Source organism: Manis javanica, chromosome 2, assembly GCF_040802235.1.
Source record: "Manis javanica isolate MJ-LG chromosome 2, MJ_LKY, whole genome shotgun sequence".
Classification (NCBI taxonomy): Eukaryota; Metazoa; Chordata; class Mammalia; order Pholidota; family Manidae; genus Manis; species Manis javanica.
In genome coordinates, this window is record NC_133157.1 from 142,492,974 (window position 1) to 142,520,079 (window position 27,106).

General features: G+C 40.5%; 1 protein-coding gene across 1 annotated transcript; it reads left to right on the forward strand.

The window, feature by feature from the left end:
• Window positions 1-1,720: 1,720 nt before the first annotated feature.
• Window positions 1,721-25,486, forward strand: LOC118968537 (tyrosine-protein kinase Lyn-like). Its single transcript, XM_073220349.1, is given in 11 exon segments — window positions 1,721-1,811; window positions 5,662-5,676; window positions 8,065-8,170; window positions 9,645-9,743; window positions 9,867-9,970; window positions 10,477-10,587; window positions 10,590-10,604; window positions 11,672-11,824; window positions 22,997-23,177; window positions 25,074-25,157; window positions 25,375-25,486. Coding segments are annotated over 11 exon segments (1,071 nt in total).
• The last annotated feature ends 1,620 nt before the right edge of the window (window positions 25,487-27,106 follow it).

Genomic DNA, 27,106 nt, shown 5'->3' on the forward strand with positions numbered 1-27,106 from the left:
TATGTACTTATCGCCATTGCAGGCTTTAGGTTCATGGTTACCAAAGGTTAAAGGTTAGCTTCTTTAGTATCTTACTGCCTAACTTAGCTCGCTATTGAGTTGTTATATACACTATCTGGAGATTCTTTTCTTCTCTCCCTTCTTATTCCTCCTCCTCCATTCTTCATATGTTGGGTGTTTTGTTCTGTGCTCTTTTTAGGAGTGCTCCCATCTAGAGCACTCCCTGTAGGATGCCCTGTAGAGGTGGTTTGTGGGAAGCAAATTCCCTTAGCTTTTGCTTGTCTGGGAATTGTTTAATCCCCGTGGGTTTTGAAGTATTCAGACTAGTTGTCTTTGGCGCTTATTATGGATATGTGTGATCATTTTGTACCTCTAACCTCTGTATTTCACACAAACCAGAAGTTAGTTGTAGAGGTCTCTTTCAGTGTCTTTTAAAGCAGCAACGACTGAGGTGGGTTTTGCCTTCTTTCCTTCTTGTCCACTTTTGGCAATAGGGGTCCGGCTGAGCATGCAGGAAGCCCCCTGTGCAGCAGCCAGAGCTGTTGGGGAAGGTGTAGGGACCTGGTAAAAAAGAACTCTCCCTGTTTATTTATAGATCAACTTTCAAGCCCTTTTCTATTTCAGAAACCTTAGCATATGAAATAAAAGCTCTTTTGAATCAAAGTTTTTGCTTCCCCTTTATTTTGGGAACTACAGTTGCTAGTTTCAGAAGGAGGTGTGCTGTCCATTAGAAGCAAGGTCATGTAATTCCGTGCTCATAAAGCACAAGTCCCCTTCCACCATCCATTCTTTCTCCTAACTCTTTTGCCTGGTCTTGGCTTGCTGAGGCCATCGTTGGTGCCTCCAGCTCTGCCATCTCTCCTGGTTTCCACACTCGCATATCTCATTACTGGGAAGCCTGCTGGATTTGATCATTTGGATGTTCCTACAAGCATCTTTTCTCCAATACCTGTCTCCTCATTTTCTACCAGGCTTGGTGAAGGCCACACCATTTTCCTAGGCCACATTGCACTGGAGTCAGGTTTTGTGCTCTGTAGCTCCCAGTTGTGCTTGCCTTTGAGGCTTCCAGCCCCTTCACTTTACCTTACAGTTGTGTCATTAGTCCAGGGTAAAGAAAAACAGCATTGCACCCAGGGTGTGCCCCCTGTCCATCCACTCCTGGGCACCCCTTCCTGCTCCTTGGCTAAAGGGATTTGCATTATAGAACTAATGCCCTGAAAGGATCAGCTTGAATGAGTTCCCTCAAAAGGCTATGTCATCTCAAGTTCAGTACTTTGCAGTGAAGTTCCTTCTTCCTGGAAACCCTTTACTGCCTTTGCACCTGGGCCCTCCCATTGGACTCAGTGTTCCCTTCTGGATGCAACCCCTGACCACATCCTTTCCTCTTGCCTGAGTTAGATGTCCTTTCCTAGGTCCTGTGCACCCACTATCTCTGACTATCTACACTGTACTGTAATTTTAATTCACACATCTTTCCACAAGAATTATGTCCTGGTGACATAAAATTGATGCTCAGTAAATAGTTGCTGAATGAATGAATGAGCAAATGAATCAACAAGCAAACTGGTTTGTAAACAAAATCAAGTTTTGAATTTGTTAAACTATGCTAATGGGTAAAAGTGTGTTGTTTTATTCTTTATTAATGGAGAAAGTTTGGTGGCTTCAAGCCAATTCTAGAAAGGTAAAACAGTGTCATTGCTTTTATATTCCAACAGGAAATATGGGATGTATAAAATCAAAAAGGAAAGACAATCTGAATGACGATGGAATAGATCTGAATACTCAACCAGTACATAATACTGATGGAACTAATTTTTATTTTACTTTTCATTTTTTTATTAAGGTATCATTGATACACACTCGTATGAAGGTTTCACAAGAAAGCCAATGTGGTTATTACATTCACCTTTATTATCAAGTCCCCCCCATACCCCATTGCAGTCATTGTCCATCAGTGTAGTAAGATGTCCCAGAGTCCCTATTTGTCTCCTCTGAGCTACACTGTTTTCCCTGTGACCCCACACAGACCATGTGCACCAATCATGATACCCCACAATCCCCTTCTCCCTCCCTCCCCACTCGCCTTCCCCCACCCCTCCCCTTTGGTAACCACCAGTCCCTTCTTGGAGTTTGTGAGTCTGCTGCTATTTTGTTCCTTCAGTTTTGCTTCCTTGTTATGCTCCACAAATGAAGGAAATCATTTGGTATTTGTCTTTCTCTGCGTGACTTATTTCACTGAGCATAATACCCTCTAGCTCCATCCATGTTTTTGGAAATGGTAGGATTTGTTTCTTTCTTATGGCAGAAGAGTATTCCATTGTGTATATATACCACATCTTTGTCAGTTCTTCTACTGATGGACACTTAGGGTTGTTCCTTATCTTGGCTATTGTAAATAGTGCTGCTATTTGTCTTTTTTAATCTGAGAAGTTGTATTCTTTTGGTAAATTCCTAAGAGTGGGATTCCCGGATCAAATGGTATTCTTATTTTTAGTTATTTGAGGAACCTCCATATTGCTTCTCACAATGGTTGAACTAGTTTACATTCCCACAAGTAGTGTAGTAGGGTGGCCCTTTCTCTGCATCCTCACCAGCATTTGTTTCCAGTCTACTCTGTGTTGGCCATCCTAACTGGTATGAGGTGATACCTCATTGTGGTTTAAATTTGCATTTCCCTGATAATTAACGATGTGGAGCATCTTTTCATGTGCCTGTTGGCCATCTGAATTTCTTCTTTGTAGAAGTGTCTGTTTATATCATCCACCCATTTGTTAATAGGCTTATTTGCTTTTTGGGTGTTGAGGCATGTGAATTCTTTATATTGGATGTTAACCCCTTGTCAGATATGTCATTTACAAATACATTCTCCCATACTGTAGGATGCCTTTTTGTTCTGCTAATGGTGTCCTTTGCTGTACAGAAGCTTTTTAGCATCAGGTAGTCCCATTTGTTCATTTTTTATTTTGTTTCCCTTGCCCGAGGAGATGTGTTCAGGAAAAAGACAATCGTGTTTATGCTCAATAGATTTTTGCCTATGTTGTCTTCTAAGAATTTTATGGTTTCATGACTTATATTCAGGTCTTTAATCTAATTTGATTTTATTTTTGTCTATGGGGTTACACAATAATCCAGTTTCATTCCCTTGCATGTAGCTGTCCAGTTTTGCCAACACCAGCTGTTGAAGAGGCTGTCATTTCCCCATTGCATATCCATGTCTACTTTACCATGTATTAATTGGCCATATATGCTTGGGTTTATATCTGGGCTATCTAGTCTGTTCCATTGGTCTATGGGTCTGTTCTTGTTGTGCCAGTACCATAATTGTCTTGATTAGCATGACTTTGTAGTAGAGCTTGCAGTTGGGGAGCATAATTGCCCCAGCTTTATTCTTCCTTCTGAGGATGGCTTTGGCTACTTGGGGTCTCTTTTGGTTCATATGAATTTTAGAACAATTTGCTCTTGTTCGTTGAAGAATGCTGTTGGTATTTTGATAGGGATTGCATTGAATCCGCAGAATGCTTTAGGCAGGATGACCATTTTGACAATATTAATTCTTCCTAGCCAAGAGCATGGGATGTGTTTCCATTTATTGGTAACTTATTTAATTTTTCTCATGTGTATCTTGTAGATTTCAGAGTATAGGTCTTTCACTTGCTTGATTAGGTTTATTCCTAGGTATTTTATTCTTTTTGAAGCAATTGTGAATGGAACTGTTTTCCTGATTTCTCTTTCTACTAGTTCATTATTAGTGTATAGGAATGCAACAGATTTCTGTGTATAAATTTTGTATCCCACACTTTGCTGAATTCAGATATTAGATCTAGTAGTTTGGGAGTGGGTTCTTTAGGGTTTTTTATGTACAATATCATGTCATTTGCAAACAGGGACAGTTTAACTGCTTCCTTGCCAATGTGGATGCCTTTTATTTCTTTGTGTTTTCTGATTGCCATGGCTAGAACCTCCAGAACTATGATGAATAAAAGTGGAAAGAGTGGGCATCCGTGTCTTGTTCCTGATCTTAAAAGAAAAGCTTTCAGCTTCTTGCTGTTAAGTATGGTGTTGGCTGTGGGTTTGTCACATATGGTCTTTATTATGTTGAGGTACTTGCCCTCTATACCTATTTTGTTGAGAGTTTTTATTGTGAATGGATGTTGAAGTTTGTTGAAGGTTTTTCAGCATCTATGGAGATGATCAGTGGCTTTTGTCCTTCTTTTTATTGATGTTGCTGGATGATGTTGATGGATTTTTGAATGTTGTACTATTCTTGCAGCCCTAGAATAAATCGTACTTGACCATGATGGATGATCTTTTTTATGTATTTTTGAATTTGGTTTGTTAATATTTTGTTGAGTATTTTTGCATCTATGTTCATCAGGGATATTGGTCTGTAATTTTCATTTTTTGTGGTGTCTTTGTCTGGTTTTGGTAGTAGAGTGATGCTGCCCTTAAGAATGAGTTTGGAAGTATTCCCTTCTATTCTACTTTTTGGAAAACTTTAGGGAGGATGGGTATTAGGTCTTCAGTAAGTGTTTGATAAAATTCAGTGGTGAAACCATCAGGTCCAGGAGTTTTGTTCTTAGGTAGTTTTTTGATTACCAGTTCAATTTCCCTGCTGGTAATTGGTCTACTCAGATTTTCTGTTTCTTCTTGTGTCAGCCTTGGAAAGTTGTATTTTTCTAGAAAGTTGTCCATTTCTTCTAGATTATCCAGTTTGTTAGCGTATAATTTTTCATAGTATTCTCTAAAAATTCTTTGTATTTCTGTGGTGTCCATAGTGATTTTTGCTTTCTCATTTCTGATTGTGTTTATGTGTGTACACTCTCTTTTTTCTTGATAAGTCTGGCTAGGGGGTTATCTATTTTGTTTATTTTCTCAAGGACCAGCTCCTGCTTCCATTGATTCTTTGTATTGTTTTTTTCTCCTCAATTTTATTTATTTATGCTCTAATATTTAGTATGTCCCTCCTTCTACTGACTTTGGGCCTCATTTGTTCTTCTTTTTCTAGTTTCATTAATTGTGAATTTAGACTGCTTATATGGGATTGTTCTTCTTTCCTGAGGTAAGCCTGTAATGCAATATATTTCCCTGTTAGCATGGCCTTTGGTGCATCCCATAGATTTTGTGATATTGAATTATTGTTGTCATTTGTCTCCATATATTGCTTGATCTCTATTTTTATTTGGTCACTGATCCATTGATTATTCAGGAGCATGTTATTAAGCCTCTGTGTATTTGTGGGCTTTTTCATTTTCTTTGTGTAATTTATTTCTAGTTTCATAACTTTGTGTTTTGAGAAGGTTGTTGGTACAATTTCAATCTTTTTAAATTTACTGAAGTCTATTTTGTCTGATATAAGTACTGCAACTCCTCTTTTTTTCTCCCTATTAGTTGCATGAAATATATTTTTCCATCCCTTTATTTTCAGTCTGTGTATGTCTTTGGGTTTGAAGTGAGTCTCTTGTAGGCAGCATACAGATGGGTTTTATTTTTTATCCATTCAGTGACTCTATGTCTTTTGATTAGTGCATTCAAACATTTAGGGTGATTATTGATAGGTATGTTCTTATTGCCATTGCAGGCTTTAGATTCATGGTTACCAAAGGTTCCAGGGTCATTCCCTTACTATCTGAGTCTAATTAAACTCATTTAGTATACTATTACAAATACAGTCTAAAGGTTCTTTTTTTCCCTCCTTTTTCTTCCTCCTTCATCCTTTAAATATTAGGTAATGATCAAACTCTTTATGTGAGAGATCCAGTGTCCAATAAACAGCAAAGGCCAGTAAGTCTCAGGAAAGAATTCCCACAGCAGGATCAAAGAATGGCTGCATAATTTAAACACCAAATCTGGAACATGTGCATGCAAAAAAAATCACATCAGTTACTTGTGCCTCAAATATTTTTTGATAATGCCTTTATAACTTAATCCTTTAAAGAGCTTGTAAACAGTTTAGGGATAACCAGGCCACTTATTATACAATAAAAGGGCCTTTGTCCACCTTTTTATAGGTGAAAACAATCATCTTTCATATCACTGGTGCAAAGACCCACTCATACATACAGATATTTATCTATCAGAGCTTGTGTGGCTTAGGATAAGTAATGAGATCAGTGCAGTGGTCTGGAAGCAGAAAGAATTGCTTGATTCAAGTCAGAAGCCAAGATAGGTGCTAATATGACCTTTGGCATATCATACTTTATCCCATCTTGACATTCAATTAGTTCAAAATAGTACCGATACTGAAGTTGTCATGAGTTTCTATAGAGCATTAAAAGATTTTAGAAAACACAGCTAATTCTGCTCCCTAAACTTGGACTAATATCTGTACCAGAAATTTTATATCAATGATGTGCTCCTTGGTGTGTTTGGGGAATGCTTGGCAAAAGAGGAATTAATACTGTACTGTATTTCATGGAAAAGAGAAACAGAAACTTGAAAAATTACGACCTTAAATGTACTTTATTTCAGATCTTCTATCCTTTCCATCTGTTCTCTCACTATACATAGGTTTATCTTCCTATAGTCTGCTCTTTAGGGAATTCCTCAGCACTTACTCTGAATGCAGCTTATTCCAGTTTCATCTATGCCATTAAGGGTTTTCACAGTGTCTCTAGTCTGTCATGCTTGTAAATGCCTTGGCCTTCTACAAGTGCATTACTATAATCAAGTCCTTCTGCCAGCCCTCTCTCCACCATTCCCCATTATCCTTCAGGTGTGACATATGTCATAACTGCATGTCATTGAAATTGATAACTCACCACTGGCCTTCTTATGAAAAGGAGATGGAGAGTAAATACATTATGCTATTAATTAATTATACACATATTTTTAGGCAGACAAATTAATGTAATTTTACATACAGAAACTCAAAATATGTAAGATTATTAATAGCTTTAATAATTTAGTGATAACAAGTATATATAAATATAATATTAAAACATTACATAAACAGGTACAGATATAGAACTGTATTATTTAAATATGATTAAAAGAAAATAAAGCCACAAATAGTTTTGTTATAGACTTCAAAGATCTCATAAATGGGATCTGACCTTTTCTGGCATCACATGCTATAGATTTTACATGCTTTAAAACCCAAGTTTTTGTTTTGTTTTGCTTTGTTTTTAATGATGAGCCAAGATGTCCTTTATTCAGAAAAACAAAGGAAAAGAGTCAAACTTCCACATCATTTTTCATCTTCTTAAGAGTAAAGGAGGTTAAAGATGAGGTCAGAAAGCAGAAGCAGTAGACATGGCTGAGACTTTCCCATGCCCTCAGGTATAGTACAGTCTGTGTCTTCCATGGTCATAAACGCCTTGTTTCCTGGCTGCGGATAACACTCTCCGCTCTGTGCCACACGTGCCAAAATGCATGCCCTGGATTGACTCCAGGCGGTGATCTGATGAGATGATGAAGTTGAATCCATGCATATTCAACAATGCTGTAAGGACATTTTAGGGAGAAAGAGTTATGGTAGATGAGTTGCATAGATGTGTTTTGGTCTTATAAAAAGTATATTAAAATATTTATTAATTAAGGACTCTTTGATATTTGAAAATCAGCTTGCTGCTTAAAAATGATTTAACTGGTTTCTCAATTATTTCCTCTAAATTATTTATAATTGATCATATACCTAATTGTGCAAATATAAATGATTTAGAAGTCAGTATAAAATTTCTTGAAATAAGATTTGAAGATAATATGGACCCAAGCTTTCCTGATGCCAGGGAGTGTAGTAATCCCCTTTGCCCCACCAACCTTACAGTTGGAGATTTTATGGGTTGACTTTCATCAGAAATTTAACATCGTTGTAGCATTTCTTAAATATAGGCTTGGAATTAACTATAGCTGTCGGTCTGTATGACTTAAGATAACAAACGCGGTACCCAGCATGGATAGTGTGCTACTTCCTGTCAACCATGGCGGCCCTGAGCCCCACTGGGAGGGAAGCCCACATCGTTCTTCCCGTTGCCTTTCTCTTGCCTTTTGTGCCTGATGAGCTTTTGTTAAAATGCTTCTGCTGATGGATTCTTGAAGGTCTTTGCTTCCATCCTTCATTTTTAGATCCAGAGGAGCAAGGAGACATTGTGGTAGCCTTGTACCCCTATGACGGCATCCATCCAGATGACTTGTCTTTCAAGAAAGGAGAGAGGATGAAGGTCCTGGAGGAGTAAGTGCAACTAGGCACAGTGCCCGCTGCCCCTTACTCAGGCCCAAGTCCTGCAGACAGCCCTCCCACTCTTTGCTTCCCTTGGCACAGCTATAGCCAGACCCCCCTCTGGTGGTGGGCAGGAGGCCCCCAACCTCCTTGAGGCCAGCAGGGCTCCGGGAGCAGCAGGAGTAGATCGGAAGGAATTTTCCTCATATGCCTGGCTGTGAGCACTCTCCAGGAGTGCTTTGAAGACAGACACCAGTTTCTTTCTGTGTCCATCTGTGCCATCTTAAAAAGTTTGGGTCTGTGTGGCATTTGCACACTATCTTAATGCCATTTTTTGTTTAGCTCTATTCCTCACATTTGTACTGGGTTTATGGGGCCAGACTGGTTTGAGTTTTAAGAGCACTGGACTGAAGCAGCAGTCATTTTGGAAAAGTCCCTACTCAGAGCTTGTAACCCTTTTGTGAAAACGCTTAGACATCATTTCCTTGACCCTCTCCATGCGGACTCACAGAGCTGTGGCTCTGCTCAGACCACCGGGGCTCAGAACAGTACTGAGGAGGAGGAATTCAGGTATCTGAATCCTAGTTCGCTACTACTAACCGTACGCATAGTCACCCTGGCCGGCCAACCAGGGTAGAGGAGGGAGACCTCTGAGTAAGTAGAAGGCGTTCCGTAGTTGAGAGCAGTTATCGCTGAGGTAAGAGTGACTGTCACTGGCTGAGTGTGACCTCGGACTTAGTCCTGGCCCTGCCACTTGATAGCTGTGTGACCTTGGTAAGTCAGTTCGACTGTACAGCTTCTTCACTTATAAAACGGGAACCACGAAGCTTCTGTCACGGGGTTGATGTGAGGGTTATGTGTTTGTGCGTATGCGTGAATGCAGGAGGGGCACACCGGGGGCAGCAGCTTGGTGCCAGCTGTAGCTGTCCTTATGTCCTGCAGACAAGGATCCCGTCTGCCTGTGGGAATGTGAAGGGGAACATGGCTGAGGCGCACAGGGACCCACCCATTCCTCCCTCCTTCACTGTCCCCAGCTCCCCTGCTCCACGTGGGAGCAGAACATGCTGATGAGGCCCACCTGCTGGGAATTGCTTCATGGCTTTCGGTGGTGTTTATCTGTAGAAACTAGGTGTTTTAACATAGTATTTTGTAATATACAGACCATGGCTTATTATCCTCTCGACTCCCCTTTCCTAAAGCATTTCTTAGCGATGCTGGAAGGGGATTACAAATGTTTTGCTTCTGCAAGTTGACCATTTTCACCCCAACTCTTTTTAGTGCAGCACTGAGCACAAGGACCCCACTTATGGCTGCACTGTTTCCCTTTGCTTCAGTCTCTAAACATGTTTTTATTTCAGCAAGAGGAGTGAACGTTGCCACTGGATTCTGGGGTTCTGGGACTCTTTCCCCAAAACACCTTAAGACAATTGCTGTTGTAGCTCCTGAGGCACTGGATACAGATACTTTGATGCTGTTTCTCTTCCAGGCATGGGGAGTGGTGGAAAGCCAAATCCCTTTCAACAAAGAGAGAGGGCTTCATCCCCAGCAACTATGTAGCCAAAGTCAACACCTTGGAAACAGAAGAGTGAGTCCTTACATGTCCTCACCTCTGATGGTTTTGTTTGCCCTGTTGGAGTTTTTTGTTTATTCTTTGTCTTTTTCCTTCCCTGGAACCTAACACCCATGGAGTGTTAAAATGTCTTCTCAGGTGGTTTTTCAAGGGTATAACCAGGAAAGATGCAGAAAGGCAGCTTCTGGCCCCAGGGAACAGCGCTGGATCTTTTCTCATCAGAGAAAGTGAAACATTAAAAGGTAGGAAGTGGCTTAAGCCCTCTTACTGAAGCACTGTTTACGGAATCGCTCTTAGAATTCTTTGTAAAAAGGATGTATGTTATGTTCCGGTAGTGAACTTTTATAGTTTGATAACAAATAAGCAGAAATGATTAATTCTGCTACTAAAAGTAACACAGAAAGCAATTATGGCCATTTCTTATCAGCTTTGTGTTTGCGGAGCCTCTTACATTATTATTTCGGCTAAACCCTGACATCTTAAGAGAAAGAAAATCAAATAATTTTTCTGTTTAGTAAAATAATAATCATCATGAAGAAGGAAAATGGCATGTTGGTAAACTTCATGGCAAACCAAATGCTAGCTTCATTTGTCAAGTAGACTTTTTATAGGACTTTTAAAATTATGGACTGTATACGTAATTTATATTTTATACATTTTTATGGCCAAGTGTGTACTGCAATGTTGTATAATCCAGATCTTATTTATAAATACAAGCGTGATCTTTACTTGTATTTTTCCCCCACAGGAAGCTATTCTCTATCCGTCAGAGATTATGACCCTGTGCACGGTGATGTCATTAAGCACTACAAAATTAGAAGTCTGGATAATGGGGGTTATTACATCTCTCCACGAATCACATTAAGCATTACCAGAGTAAGTAAATACTGAGGACTGGACAAAACATAATACTTACTATGAAAATATATTATATCAAACACTTTCTTACATTAAACTTTTTTATAGGCCACATTTCTTTACCATAAAAACCAAAGGATCATACTCTAAATTAATTCCAAGTTAATGTACACTGAAATGTACAAAGTCAGATTTGATCATTGTGAATACATATCCCAGTCCTTCCCACTCTGGCCTTGCTGCTGGACAGTTAATGCTCCAATGCTATGAAGAGAAAAATGAATACTGTTTTAACATCACATGTGTTTTTACAACACATCTTAAACATCTGGAATAGGAATACAGATTTGCGGATCTCTGTGTGTGTATGTAAAAGTAATACATACTCTTGGTAAAAGAAAACAGAAATAACAACAAAAACAAAATATTTAGAAGTGGCAAGTCCATGGTCCATTTCCAGTGCCACCCACCGGCCTGTTAAACTGGGCCTGTGACCAGCCGTTCAGTTCATTCCCAGTGTGATTAAAGTTGGTTGCAGTGGGCAGTTGTTACTGCTTACAGCTACAGCCTGCTCCAAGGGAATACACCCTTACAAGTTTGCTTAGACCCTAAAATATGGAAAGAGCAATATACCTCAGATTTTGTGGCATCCTCCCTCCCTCTCTGTCATCTCTATTCACTTAGAGCATGTGTGGTGAGTGTTTACTGTTTCTCTGGCCTTCCTGGGCTGGAGGGTCCCTGGTGACATCACCAAGTCCACATTTTTGTGCCCTGAGGTGCTTACATGGGCTCAGTAATCTAAAATACATTTTACTAAGTGTGACAACATGTCAGCTTTTATCTACTGGTGTTGTTTGTTTTAAATAGATTAGCAGTGCTAATGAATAAAATCAAGTATGTTTTAAATTGTGTTTCACTTAAGACTTTCAAAGTCATGACTATACAAAAGATAACCCCATAAACATTTGAGTTCATAGACTCTGGCAAATTGGAAATTATAAGACTAATAGTCAAAACTTCCTCAAAGATACCGGGAAAACATAAAAGTATGACTTTTTTGTCCTTTCTCTTCTCTTTCAAATTAGAGCAGTCGGATGGTTTGTGCAGAAGACTGGAGAAGGCATGTATCAGTCCCAAACCACAAAAGCCGTGGGATAAAGATGCCTGGGAGATCCCGTGGGAGTCCATTAAGTTGGTGAAGAGGCTGGGTGCTGGACAGTTTGGGGAAGTCTGGATGGGTGAGTGTGTGGCTCTGTAGCCAGTCCACTCCAGATGTGACAACAAGAGAAATAAGGGCTCAAGTTGATATCTGTTTGTTTTCTTAGCCAAATGCTAACCTGTATCAGAAGCTATTTCCTTTGTGTCTCTCTGTCCACCAATTACTTGATGAGACTCTTCCTCTGACTTCGTAATTCTCCTTTAGAATGAACGTTCATGCGGACGCCGGTAGCAGGTGTGTATCCCAATTTTTCTGCCTACTTTTTCTTGATTCCTTCATTACTAGACTCTCTGGTCTGTATTTTAAGTGAGGGACATTTACTTCCATCTCAGGGAAAGATACACTTGGGTTTAGGATCATCCTTGCTCATAGGCTTAATAGGAAGCCTCACATTTACTGTAATTTCTCACCCAGGAAGTTTCCAAAAATTTTCAAAGTGCCATCCTTAATGAATCACCCCTTACCATTAAGTACTGCCTTCTCAGGCTGGCAAGAGTCACCCCAAAATTATGGCAATAACTTTCTCCAGGGGATTCTTTCTGCCCATCTGTCTTTCTGAAAGTTTTTACAGTGAATGTGAATTTCCTTTTCTTTTGTGATAACAAGTTTTAAAAACCTTTTTTAAGAAAAAATCATGTTCTCTGCATGATCTAATTGAAAATGCAGTGACTTCTGGAAAAGATAGCATATTAGGTCAAACATATCTTCCCGAATCATTTTTTCTGTGCCAGCTTTGTGTGAGTGAGAGCAAACATGATTTCTAAGGAGCAGGAAGGTTGGGGGGTGGTACCCGGCTTACAAAAACTCTGTGCATCCAGCTGAGTGGGAACTGAAGACTCTGCAGCCCCTGAAGCCACATGGTCATTGCACTTCCCCGTCTAGGGGTCTATGAGGCAGAGATGTTTCCTCTAAAATCTTTGCCCCTGGGATCACAGCTTTGCCCACTTTCTCCTGTTGGTGCTGCTTCAGCCGGTGTCCTTTCAATATGGCACATCCTGACCCAGCAGGCAGTTAACCCTTACTGCACTGTAAGCCTCTGTGAACGTTTTTACGGAATTCAGGTCAACAGCTATAATCAATACAACCTCACATTCTCCATTTTGGTCGGCGGATTTCAGAACTAGTCAGAATGCCTATCAGCTCTCTTTCCATTCCCGTCGGCAGATTCGCCGGTGCGAGTGCTCGCTCTCAGTGTGGCCTCTTCCCATTCACACGCTGCTGCCTGTGTCATGATACCCTCCTCCTTCTTTTCTCTCTCTGCTCTTTTCTTTTTTATTGAAGAAAAATTCATGTAACATAAGATCAGTCATTTTAAAGTGAACAATTTAGTGACATTTATTATATTCACATTGCTGTGAAACCAGCTCCTCATTCTAGGTCCAAGCCATTGTCATCACCCCAGAAGGAACCCCTGTGCCCACTGAGCGGCCAACTCCCCATTCCTCCCCCTCAACCCCCGTCACCCACCATTTGACGTCTGTCTCTGTGAATGTGGCTATGCTTAGGGGAATCATACCTTGTCTGTCCTGTTACGTCTGGCTTATTTCACTGAGTGTAGTGCCTGCAAGGTTCATCCATGTGGTAGCGGGTGTCAGAGTTTCATTCTTCTTCATGGCTGAATCACATCTGTTCTATGGCTGTGCCACAGTTTGTTTACTTGTTCATCAGTTGATGGGCAGTTGGGTTGTTTCCACCTTTGACAATTGTGAATGATGCTGCTACGACCATTCATGTACAAATCATTATGAAGACAAAAGTTTTCATTTGTCTTGGGTCATATACATTATTTTAGGAGTGGAATTGCTAGATCATATTGAAATTCTATGTTTAACTTTTTGAGGAACCATCAAGCTATTATCTGCTCATTAAAAAAAATGATCCCTTTTTTCTTCCCCCAATATACTTACATTTATTTTCTAATATATTTTTTCAAATCTACAGACTAGGGACAGGAACAGTATAATAAACAGTGTATACCTTTCCCCTACATTCACTAATTGATAGTTTTCTATATATGGTTTATCTTTTTTATACATACACACACACATACACATGTATATATTGTTATTTTGTTGAGCCACTTGAGAGTAAATGCAGATGTGACGACTTTTCACCCTTAAATGCTTAAGGCTCCTAAATACATGTGTCTCCTAAGAGCAGGGCTGTTATCTTATATAATACAATGATCACATTCAGGAAATTAAATGTTGATACATAGTATCATCTAGTGTAGACCCTCATTTTCCTAGTCATGACCTCACAACTCTCTGGGATCATGTATTTGCCAAATACATCTTTAGTCTCCTTGAATAAGGAACTATTCCTTGGCCCATCTTCACCTTTTACGATGACAGCATTTTGTAGGACACAGGTCAGTTGTTTTGTAGAATGTCCCTCACTTGGATTTTCCTGATGTTTCTTGTGATTTGGCTCAGAGTATGCCCTTGTGCACAAATAGCATCTAAGTATAAAGCAATGCTGGGTCCCCAGTGCATCCATGGGAGGCACGAAATATTCGCCGGTCCCATTATTGCTGATGTTTGTTTGATTTTAAGGAAGTCCACCAGATTTTCCCACTGTAAGTATTACTTTTAATTCCCTTTTGTAGCTAATTGATAATCTGTGGGGATATTTTCAAGCCTGTGTAATTACGCTGTGATCCAAAAGAACTTCCCCAAGTGGTTTCAGCGTGCTGTGCTCATGTTGAATTCTCTTCCCCCTTAGAAGTTGCAGCTTCTCTGAGAAGCTGCAGTTGTCCCTGTGTCCCTCCCACACTCCCCTAAACATGTCTACTCCGGCCCCACGGGCTCACTCTGGGAGCCAGGGACTCTGCCCTCCCTCTCTGGCCTCCCCGTTCCAGCCTTGTCTCCTCATTGAGAAGATTGGCCGGCAAGTACACGTTCATTGTGACCTTGCTTTGTCCTCTAGGTCTCTCAGGCCATCTGCCTGCTCACCCTTCTCTGCATTGCCCCTGACCCTGAGAGGGGAGACGATGACAAGTGTGGAGGGGGAGGAAGGAGAATGGGGGAGGGAGAAAGGACTGTCTCAGCTATAGTGTCACTGCCCCCACCCCCCACCCCCCAGGCTCATTTTCATCAGTTACCTCTTATACTCACTGCAATTACACTGTAAGAGGAATTCTAGTCATCACTTGATAAATGAGGACCCTGAGAATCAGATAAGCAACTTGCCCGAAGTCCTTCAAGGCGGTGAGGATGCCAGCTGCCAGGCAGCCCAGAGAACTGGACTCTCTCACTCACTCAACAATCTGCAAGTTAGTTTGGCCTCCCTAGCCTCAGTTTCCTCATCAGGAAAGTGGGCAAACAACCCTCTCATCAGCTGCTGAAAGGAGGAATGGGACGATGCACCTGAGATGTTTCCTGGAGAGCCTAGCTCTGTGCTCTCTATTTTTATCATTATTTTCATTTTACTGTGTTTGACTATAGTCATTGGCAGCTGTATTTCAATGGAGTTTTCTCAACTTTAGTCATGATTCCAAACTGTAGATAATCCAGTTAGACCTTCCTATGGAGATTTGCCAGGAAAAGAAATCGCATACCATAATGCAGAGAAAAGTAGAGGGAGCTGAGCTGGGGTGTACTTGTCTGCTCCAAGGCAGCGGCCACATGTGTGAAGTGATGGTGTGGAGTATGCTTCCCGTCTCCTTCGTCCAACTGTGAGGTCAGGACAAAAGCATCACACTGTGTGCTCTTTTCACCCAAGAGGTCAGATCTGCTGCTCTGGGAAGTTATCACTGAGGGGGGAAGAGATCACAGTAGTCCTCTTGTATTTTCTTAAAATTTTCTTGAGGGCTGTTAGCAAGTAGAATGGGAACCAGCTCCACGACGGTGCGGCCCATGGGTGCCATTTGCCAGCCCAGCTCATGAGGAGCGTGTAAGCCAGTGGAAGCCAAGAGGAAGGTAGCAGCAGGGGGCACATGCCTGAGTAGACCTGCCCAGCACGGTGCCATCGCGAGAGGCTCAACCCTGTCCTGAAATTTGTCCCCTGGAGCTCAAGCACATTGGACCTTTCTGGGACTGAGACAACCTCTTTGCTTCCAATTTCAGATACACTAGATCCTCCTGCCCTTTCTCACCCTTTCCTGTTCATGGGCTTCCACTGAGCCATGTGCTTAAAGTTCACACCAATTTTAGAGAATTTTTATTTGGCATGTATCCAGGTGGTACCTGGAAGAATCTAAGGTTTAGAAGAGAGAAGAGGGCATTGGAAAATATGCAACTGTCCTGTCCAGAGTGTTACTTTCTGTTTACACTATTTTAAAGAAGGTAAAAATCTTGTGAAAATTCATCATTTGAATAGATTTGCTGATAATGTTTTATTTGAAATGGAGTTAACAATAGAACCTGGTTTGCAGGAATGGTGTAAGGAGTGAAGGAGATGATACAGGCTAGCTCTTAGCTCAGTTGAGAGCACTCAAAGAGCCACTCTTATTTTTAAATACTTAATTTTATTATAAAGTATGGTAACATCAATGTATAGGCTATGAAATAGGGGAGAGATGACCCAGGATTTCCCCATGCACACAGGTTGTTTCTTATTTTCATAATTAAACTTTTTTATTTTGAGATAATTACATATTCACATGCAGTTGTAAGAAATAATATAGAAATGAAAACATATGTCCATGCAAATGTGTAAAAGAAATTTTATGCAAATTTTCATAAGAGCATTATTCATAACAGCCAAAAGGTGTAAACCACCCAAATATCCATCAGTGAATGAATGGATAAACAAAATGTGGTGTACCCACAGAATGGGATATCATTCGGCAGTGCAAAGAAGCAAAGGGTTGACACTTGCTACAGCACAGATGAACCTTGAAAACACCAAGTTAAATGAAAGAAGCCAGACACAAAGGACACAGTTGGAATTACATGATTCCATTTGTCTGCAATGTCTGGAATAGGCAAATCTGTAGAGACAGAGTAGAAGAGTGGTTGCCTCAGCTTGGGGGGTTTGAGAGGCTGGGAGGATGGGGGAGTGACTGTAATGGGTACAGGGCTTCTTTTGGGGGTGAAGAAAACGTCCCAATGATTGTGGTGATAGTCCCACAACTCTGAATATACAAAAACCAATGAATATATAGTTTAATTGGGTAGGTGGCATGGCATTTGACTTATAGTTCAGTAAAGCTATCATATATATAAAATAAATAATACAAAGAGATGGAACCTTTATCTAGTTTCCCCCAATAGTAACTTCTTGCAAAGCTATAGCATAGTATCATTGCCAGGATTTTGAAATTGATAGTTTTTTTTATTGTGCTTTTCTCCTTCTAGTCTTATATTAAAGAAAGGAAAGAAGAAAGGGAGGGAAAGAAAGAAGAGAAAAGAAATAATAGAAAATTTTGATCTGGGATCTTTTGTGGATAGGTTCTGTGAATTTGGCTGTCAGGCAGGGAGCATCCCCTTAGCTATGGAAATAACATCAATACATTGAATGCATTTAGCAGAGAAATACTGGGAATAAAACCAAAAGAATAATGTATCAGCGGTCAAGGGCTGGCACCTCGCCCATGTGTTTGTGCTTCTCATTCTGACTGTTCTGGGGCTGGTAGGACCCAAGGTTTGCACCTTCGAGCTGCCAGAATTTAGTTTTGGTTTCTCAAGGGACAGCAGGCTAGCTTTTCTCATGGGTAGACAAAGAAAAACACATTACAAATTATGTCAGTTAACTAAGTATTTTTGCAAAGCATGAGGAATGGTTCATAGACTACCAGTCCCATTCTATAGTCTGAATTTTTTGTTCTGAAATACAGTGAATAAATACTAGGAAGTGACCTATTCTGGGTGGGAGAAGGGAGGGGGTGAAAGAAAGAGGAATTCCTCCCTCAAACTGTTTCCTCTTGCCCACATGATCCTCTTGACATCTGGTTTGGTGACATGTTTTCCTCTGTGGATTGTTGGATTCCAAGGGAACTCACTGATCAGTGAAACTAAGGATGGTGTTTCCTGTTACCTCTTGGTCTGTGAAAAGAGTTTGTGGAAGAAGGGAAACTTGTTTGGAATTGAGTTTTGCATGGTAAATTTTCATTTGAGCCAACTGCATTGAAATTCATCACCAGCCAACTTCCCAAATTAACTACATGCATCTTCTTTAAAGACCACCTCCCTTATGATACTCACACACTTCTAGCATTAGTCATACCTGGACTTGGAACTTTCTCAAATTGTTACACTGGCTTCCCTGAAATGTGGCAAGTAGCACTCCACAAAAAATTCTTTACTACTTTCCAAAGATTTATTTTAAAAGATCATTTCCCTCTGTAATGTCAACATAAACCCCCTGGTTAGGTTAACTGAATCTTCACACTACAGAATGTATCTTCATAAAGTACAATTTGATACTTAGTGCTGAATAAAAATCATGCCTTTAGTGCAAGATGAAAACCTGCCCTGTTGTTTAAGTGCCACAGCCCTAAAAAAAGCTGGTGCCATTCTTCAGCTGTGTCCTACACAGCTGTTTTATTCACTGTTCATTTGAACTCCTTATCAGCATTTTTTATATCTTTAGCAGCTGTAGTAGATTTCCTGATGACTTTCCCCCCTACACTTGGAAAGCATTGTTTTCTTCTTCATCCTTTACCATAATTTTATATTATGTAAAAGTCTCAATAAGTTCCATTGCTTTTATGATGAGAAAAGGGGAATCATTTTGTTTCTTTCTGTTTTATTGCTCTGTAACAACAAGCAAACAGAAAAGGTTGTAAGACACAAATATTCAATATCATAAATACTTACAAAATGAAAACCTGTGTGGAGACCCCTGAGATCACACACTGGAAGCTTGCCAGCACCCAGAAGCTTCCACTTACCCCTTCCTAACCACAAAGGTAACTACTATTCTGACTTTTGTAATAATTTCCTGGCTTTTTTTTATACTTCTACTACTTGTGTAGATGGGGATATGCACCTGCAGACACTCTAGTTTAGTTTTGTCTATTTTTGAACATTGCATAAATGAATCGTACCAAATGAACTCCTTTACTATGTCCTCCCTTTTTGATTCAATGTTGCATTTGTGAGATTCATCCATGCTTTGGGGTGTAGTTGCTGTTCATTCACCTTCATTGCTCCATAGCAGTGTGTGCTATGTTTGTATTCAAGATGCGAAGAGTTTATCCATTGATTTCACTATTTATTGATGGTATTGGAGTTATTCCCAGGTTTTGACTACTGTGGGCAATGCCACTGTGAACGTTTTTGTGCTGGTTTAAGGGCACATGTTTCCCTAGGTTGACCAAGAGTGGATTTGCTGGATCATAAAAATAGGAATCTCAACTCTACTTAATAGTGCCAACAAGTTTCCAAAGTGCTTGTCCCAGTTCAGACTCTGAGCAGCGAAGTACGGAAGTTCTCAGCATCCCACTTCCTGACCGCCAGAGTTGTACCTGGAAGGATGTGGGTCCCGGGTCAGCACAGCCCGTGTGTGTGTCTGCTGTCACTCAAGCTTATTGCACATGCAAGGAGGCTGCTCTGTCAACATTCTTCGTGGGTCCCCGGGATATTGCTCAGAAAAGAACACCACCCCAGTTTCTCTACCAAGGGGGCACATGTTCACCTGCAGTTGTACTGTCAGACTATGTAATTGTTTTCAAGCTGGGTGGTAGTTTCTCCCTACAGCCTTATTTGCATGTCTCTGATTACTATGAGGTCAAGTTCCTTTCACATATTGTTTGTCATTTGGATTTATTTTTTGAAATTCCCATCTATTTTTCTGTTTCTCTTATTGATTTGTAGTAATTCTTTATATATTCCAGACACTGTTTCTTTGTCAGTTACATGTATCAAAGAGTACGTTTTCTTGCTCTGCTTTGCTGCTAATAATATTCATGTCGTTGAGGATCTATTTATAAACTTGTCATCACATTTTTAACAAAACCTTTTTTTAATTGAAGTGTTGTTGATAATACAATCTTGTGTTGATTTCAGGTGTACACCATAGTAATTCTACAATTAAATACATTGCTAAATCCTCACCATGATAAGTGTAGTTACCATCTGTCCCCATACAAAGTTATTACAATATTACTGATTATACTCCCTTTGCTGTACTTTTCATGGAAGTTTGTACCTCTTTATCCTCTTTGCCTATTATATTCATCCTTTATGTCAAGTACTAGTTTGTTCTCTGCACTTATGAGTCTGTTTTGTTTTTTTATTTGATTCATTTTTTTGATTCCACGTATAAGTGAAACATATGGTATTTGTCTTTTTCTGTCTGACTTACTTAGCATAATATCCTTTAAGGGCATCCATGGTGTTGCAAATGGCAAGATTTCATTCTTTTTGTGGTTGAGTAATATTCCATTGTGTGTATGTACCGCTTCTTATTCATCCATTCATCTATTGATGAACACTTGGGTTGCTTCCATACCTTGGCTATTGTAAATAATACTGCAGTAATCATACGGTGCATGTATCTTTTTGTATTAAGGATTTTGTTTTCTTTGGGTAAATACAAGAAGTGAAATTGTTGGGTCATACAGTATTTCTATTTTTAGTTTTCTGAGAACCTCCATACATCTTTCCATAGTGACTGTGCCAGTTTGCATTCCCTTTACATGAGGGATCCCTTTTCTCCACATCCTCGCCAACACTTGCTTTTTCTTCCATTTTCTTCCATACTAGCCATGCTGACTGGTATGAGGTGACTTCTCATTGTCATTTTGATTTGCATTTCCCTGATGATTAGTGCTGTTGAACATGTTTTCATTTGACTGTTGGCCATCTGGATATCTTACTTGGAAAAATGATATTTTGGGTCTTCTGCCCGTATTTTAATTGGGTTATTTTTTTCTTGGTGTTTAGTTGTGTGAGTTCTTTATATATTTTGGGTATTAGTCCCTTAACATCTATCATTTGCAAATATATTCTCCTGTTCAGTAGGTTGCCTTTTCAGTTTGTTGGTGGTGTGCTTTCCAGTGCAGAAGCTTTTTAGTATGATGTAGTCCTGTTTGTTTATTTTTGCTTTTGTTTCCCTTGCCTGAAGAAACAGCCAGAAAAAAATTACTCATGCTGCTCTTCAGGAGTGTACTGCCTGTGTTTTCTTCTGGGATTTTCATGGTTTCAGGTCATATTTTTAGGGCTTTAATCCATTTGAGTTTATATTTGTACATTATGTGAGACAGTGATTCAGTTTCATTCTTTGGCATGTAGCTGTCCAATTTTCCCAACATCATTTATTGAATAGATTGGCCTCTCCCCCTTGTATATTCCTGCCTTCCTTGTCATACATTAATTGACCATACATGTGTGGGTTTGTTTCTAGGCTCTCTATTCTGTTCCATTGATCTGTGTGTTTATTTTTGTGCCAGTACCATACTGTTTTCATTACTATAGCCATGTAGTACTATTTGAAACCTCCAGCTTTATTCTTCTTTCTCAAGATTGTTTTGGCTATTCAGGGTCTTTTGTGGCTCTAATGAATGTAGTGGAATCTCCTTGATTCAAGGGTAATATTAAAGGACTTTTGGTGGTGGAGTTTACTCTAACTTTCCTGTTAAGAGTCATGAAAGGTTACATTGTTTGCAATTATGCATTTAGGTGGAAAATCAACTTAATATATGCATAATCCAATTTTGTGTAGATTGCAACTTTTGAGAATGACCTAGGATAGTATTTTCTTAGCTTTTTATTACTATCTTATCCATAGGTTCTAACACATTTTATTTTATATACTTGATTCTTCACTTTTCTACAGGGCACTGCAAGCTACAAATGCAAGTGAAGGTGGAATGTAAAGGGAAAAGTTTTAACAGAAATCAGTGTTAATGATCAGAAGAAAAACTGCTAGGGTTGACTGTTAACTGTAAACTTATACTTTCTCTTGCCCATTTGAAGGTGTGAAAATAGAAACATTTCCATTAAAAATAATTCCTTGGTTAAAAAAAAGATAAGTACTCATTCACAAATTTTAAAAAAAGAAACTAACCATCACCCCAAATTCTACCACCCAGAGATCATCACTGTTGGTGTTTTACTGAGTGTGCTGTCAGCTCTCTATGCTGTACATATACAGATAATTATGTGACCTAAACAAGGGGACTGGACACTCTGTCACTATTTCTTAGAGTTGTATTTTCCTCAGGGCAAGTACAGGTAGATGTCATCTGCTGGGAGGCTCATGGTCCTAACCAGATGTCACTATCTCCTCACCTTTTTCTTTGTACTTCCAAGAGAAGTATGGGGACAGAGGGAAGAAAGGGGGAATGTGATTATCTATAGTTCTGCTTTGTCAAACCCCTGAGAAAATGCTTTCCTAGGACAAAACCTGGCTCAGAATTAAGCGTATCACCGAGGCAGGTCCCAGAAAAGTGGTGCCTTGGGAGAGCTATGTTAGGAGTCAGCATTTCCAAAGTGCATTCCATGGGGTGTGAAAAGGTATGGTTTTTCATAGTGTTCTGTGGTCAGGAAAGTGTAGGAAGTGCTGAGGTTAACCAGCAGATGGGTTTCTTCCCTGAAGGGCTCTCATATTCCTGCTGCATCTGCTGGGTGGAGGAGGTGGTGACAGGCAGTGGTTCCCAGACATTCAATGCAGAACCCTTTGTTCGTGGGGAATCACCCAAGTCTTTGAAGACTTTGGGGAATGCTTATTTGACACTTGTATATTGTACTGTAATGTTAATACATATAAGTACTTTTTTAATGTGCAAATCTTTTTTTCTGATTATAAAAATAGCACATATTCATTGTAGAAAAAGCGGTAGGTAGTTAGAAGAATGGTGAACAAAATTAAAATCACCCATAATTGCACCATTGAAGATAGCTAGTATTTGGTGTGTTTTGGTATATTTTCTTCCAGACCATTGTGTGTGTGTGTAAAAGTATACAGAGCTTTGAATGGTGGTGGCGGGCGGGGGGGCAGGGGGTCTTGGATAAAGAACATTTCCTTAATTAGTGAATAATCTTAGTATGATGAAGTGCATATAGAGTTGTTTTTTTTAACTACTGTTTTATAAAATCCTTTTGATTGGGAATAATTTTAGATGTTTTTATATAGATGGTACAGAGAATTCATATACCCTTCATTCAGGGTCCCCTAATATTGGCATCATGTAGAGTTTTAGATAAGTTTTGTTCTGTGTGTAAACTAAATTTTCTTCTAACTCTGCATGTAGTTTCGGACTTTCACTGGGGTAAAGCGTGCCCTCTCTGTGCTTTCTTCCTAGGTTACTACAACAACAGTACCAAAGTGGCTGTAAAAACCCTGAAACCAGGCACTATGTCAGTGCAGGCATTCCTGGAAGAGGCGAACCTCATGAAGACCCTTCAGCACGACAAGCTGGTGAGGCTGTATGCCGTGGTCACCAAAGAGGAGCCCATCTATATCATCACCGAGTACATGGCCAGGGCTTTAAAAGCCTGAAGGCTCAAAAAGTAAAATATCTGAATGTTCAGGAATATTCAAATAAGTTTGTGCTCGCTACCAAAGAATCAGGAAGTATGGGAAAACAGAGCATTTTCATAAACCACCTCACTGGAAGAAATCAGTATTATAAAATTAATATATAGTCTTTTTTTTCTCCGCATTTGTGCCTATACATATTAGCTTCAAGAATAGTACCCAATATCTATAGGGCCCCAATAAGTATAAGTATTTGTTAAACAAATGAATATATATTTCAAATAAGTGTATTTTTGTTACATATTTAAAATGTGAGTTCTCAAAATCCTAAAACTAGTTCATTTTCCTCTGTAGTATTGTCTAAATGTTCAGCCTGTCACTTTAAAATGTCAGCATTTAAAAAACTCCTTGAGGTGAAATTCCTGTGTAATCATAGAATCACAGAAGAGGATTCAAGCAACCATATTTTCTCCCACTGTTACCACCTTCAGATAAAGGGGTTTGAATCACACTCTTTCCTCCAATTCAGTAGAGAAACTAATAAATTTTTCAAAATCATCAGAAGAAATGAAGGCAGGAAAGAAAGAATCGTAAGCAGTAATCCAGTAATCTCCTCATGGAGACTATAGTGTGATGTCACAGCTGAATATATTAGAAAGATGAATATTGCATTTTCTTATTTAATATATGTAAATATTTTGAATATTAGTCACTCAGTCCTTCCAAAAAAAGGACACAGAAATAAAAAAAAGACCTTGTCCCCATGGCTTAGGTTGTTATAGCCCAGAAACCAGGCCCAGGATCAGATGCTTTGTAGGAGTTCAATAAACACTTGTTGAATTAATTAACTAATAGTAGTCTTCCCCCCACCCAAGGGACTTTTTTTGTTTAATTAAGATATCGTTGATATACAATCTTATAAAGGTTTCACATGAGCAACATTATGGTTTCAACATTCACCCATATTATCAAGTCTCCCCACCCCCACCCCATTGCAGTCACTGTCCATCAACATAGTAAGATGCTACAGAGTCATTACTTGTCTTCTCTGTGCTATACTGCTTTCCTCGAGACGTGCCTATATTGTGTGTGCTAATCTTAATGCCCCTTAACTCCTCCCTGCCCCGCACCCTCCCCAACCCCTTCCCTTTGTTAACCACTGCTAGTCCCTTCTTAGAATCTGTGAGTCTGCTACTCTTTTGTTCCTTCAGTTTTAGTTTGTTGTTATTTATATCTCACAGATGTGAGAAATCATTTTAATAGTATTCTTAATCATAAATGCAAGTATGAGTTTCTCCTGATAACAGTGCCCAGCATTTATTGATCACTTACTATACACCAGACTGTTCTTGATGTCTTGCCTGCATGATCTCAATCTTTTCCTCAATCTGAGGGCAAGGTACCATTGTTCCATGTATGGATGAGGTAGCAGAATATTTATGGAGTACTTACTACTCGCTACGCGCAGTGGCCCATGTTTTAAATCTATCCACACAAGGACTCTTATATATCTACTAGGACAAGTGCATTTTACAGGGACTCAGATAAGTAATGGCCAAAGCTATCCTTGGGCTGGCACTCTAAGGTTTTTGGGAACAAGCATGTCTTGGTTGAGATAAAGCCATGGAAGCAGGAGAGTTTGTCTGCCGGCAGTACCCACCCAGACCCTCCTCACCTGGAGCACATGCTCTGTTTACATCAGGTCAAAAATAACAGGCTGTAGGAGACTGGATTTGACTGACCTCAGGAAAAGGCACTGTAAGCATACAAAATTAAAAAGCCAGTCATTTTGTGGGGATCCCCACCCCCTTCCCCCACCACTAATAGTAATGATTATTGAATTTTGCTTGATTTGCTTTGTAGTGTGTTTAGACTGCACTAACTTGTTCTTCCTTATCAACAGGTAGTTTGCTGGATTTCCTGAGGAGTGACAAAGGGAGCAAAGTGCTACTTCCAAAGCTAATTGACTTTTCTGCTCAGGTAAAGTACCACAAAGCCAGTGTATGTACAGCTGCAAAGACTCCCTGCCTCTGCTTCACGGCAAAACTGTTTCGGGAAAAACACGTTCCTGTTGACTGTTTCTCAGTAGTGGCTTTGAGAAAAAGGCTTTCCAAAGTGCACTTGCTTGGAGACAGTATCAGGTGATGCACACGAATGTGCGCAGGTGTGTTGAGTTTTGACGTGCATGTCATCTTCTCTAAGACAAGTCAACGTCAACCTCTTCTATTGTCATGTCCACACGAGTGTTAGAAACAAGGCAGCTGAACTGACCACTTTGCGCTGCATTTTGGAGAAGCCGTCCCATGCAGTGTAAGCATAGCACCTTATATGTGATATGTACGTGGTGTTTAAATTACTAATTTAATGTGCTGATACGTTTAAGTCTTTGTATTCTTGAAAACACAGGAACTATATTCTCTTTCTACCCCACCCCCTTGAATTCCTTCTTGTTGGATAAGTTCAGGATTCTGAGAACTATTCATTTATGTGATTTGTAGTACTAGCCTGGAGGTTGTGACTTTTTTTACTTTGGAATCTCATGTTTCCTGAAGTATATTTAAGCTCAAGGGAAGTGCACAGAAATCCAATAATATGTCTGGTGTATCAAGGAAATGTACATTTGAATGATGCCAGCTACTGACTTTTAATAGTTTCCTTGTGTCCATTAATTGTGTTCAGGAATTTGCATGTTTTATTTCTCAGTACTGCCATGGGTGGCTCATGTTCGGAAGCCATGTACAATAAAGCTGGAAGTAGCACAGGAGATTTCTAGAAGTTCTACGGAAGGGTGGTCTTCATGGTTTTCATTTCATTACTCCCACTTCTTCCCTCAGACCCTCTTTTAGTTGGGAAATCGAGAGGACTTCTTGGGAAGATGAGCTCAAAGGATTGAATTTGCACACAGGTACAGTACTTGAAGTAAGACGGAATCAGCACACATCCTCCGCCATAGGCGTGTGGCCGGAGCTGACGGGGCTCACCATCTGGAGACCAGAGTGTGCCAGCTCAATGACACGCCACGCTCAGGGAGTCCTTTGCCTCTGGGTTAGTTTATTCACTGATCAAAAAAGAATGGGGGGGGCGGAGCCAAAATGGCGGCGTGAGTAGAGCAGTGGAAATCTCCTCCCAAAAACACATAGAGCTATGAAAATATAACAAAGAAAAATCTTCCTAAAATAGAGACCACAGGACACAGGACAACATCCAGACCACATCCACACCTGCAAGAACCCAGCGCCTTGTGAAGGGGGTAAGATACAAGCCCCAGCCCGGCGGGACCCGAGCGCCCCTCCCCCCGGCTCCCGGCGGGTGGAGAGAAACAGGAGCGGTTTTTTTTTTTTTTTTTTTTTTTTGGCGAGCGCTTTTTGGAAGCCTTAGAGGGACGGGCCCCCGTTGCTGGGGAGGCAGGGTGGCGGGACCGGTGAGGAGGTGCCTGGGAACGGCGCCGGAGGACAAAGAATATCCCGCGTTTCTCCCTGCGAGACCTGGGGGCGGGTGCCTGAGACCGGTGCCTGAGGACGGAGGAGGTCGCGCGTTTTTCCCCTTTTTTTTTTTCTTCTTTTCTCTTTTTGGCGAGCGCTTTTTGGAAGCCTTGAAGGGACGGGGACCCCAGTGCTAGGGAGGCACGGTGGCGGGACTGGTGAGCGGGTGGCTGGGACCGGCGCCTGAGGACAAAGAATATCCCCCGTTTTTCCCTGCGGGACCAGTGGGCAGGTGCCTGAGACCGGCACTTGAGGACAGAGGAAATCGCGTGTTTTTCCCCTTTTTTTTTTCTCTTTTCTGCGAGTGCTTTTTGGAAGCCTAAAAGGGACAGGGACCCCGGTGCTAGGGAGGCAGGGCGGCGGGACTGGTGAGCGGGTGCCTGGGACCGGCACCTGAGGACAAAGAATATCCCGCATTTTTCCCTGTGGGACCGGTGGGTGGGTGCCTGAGA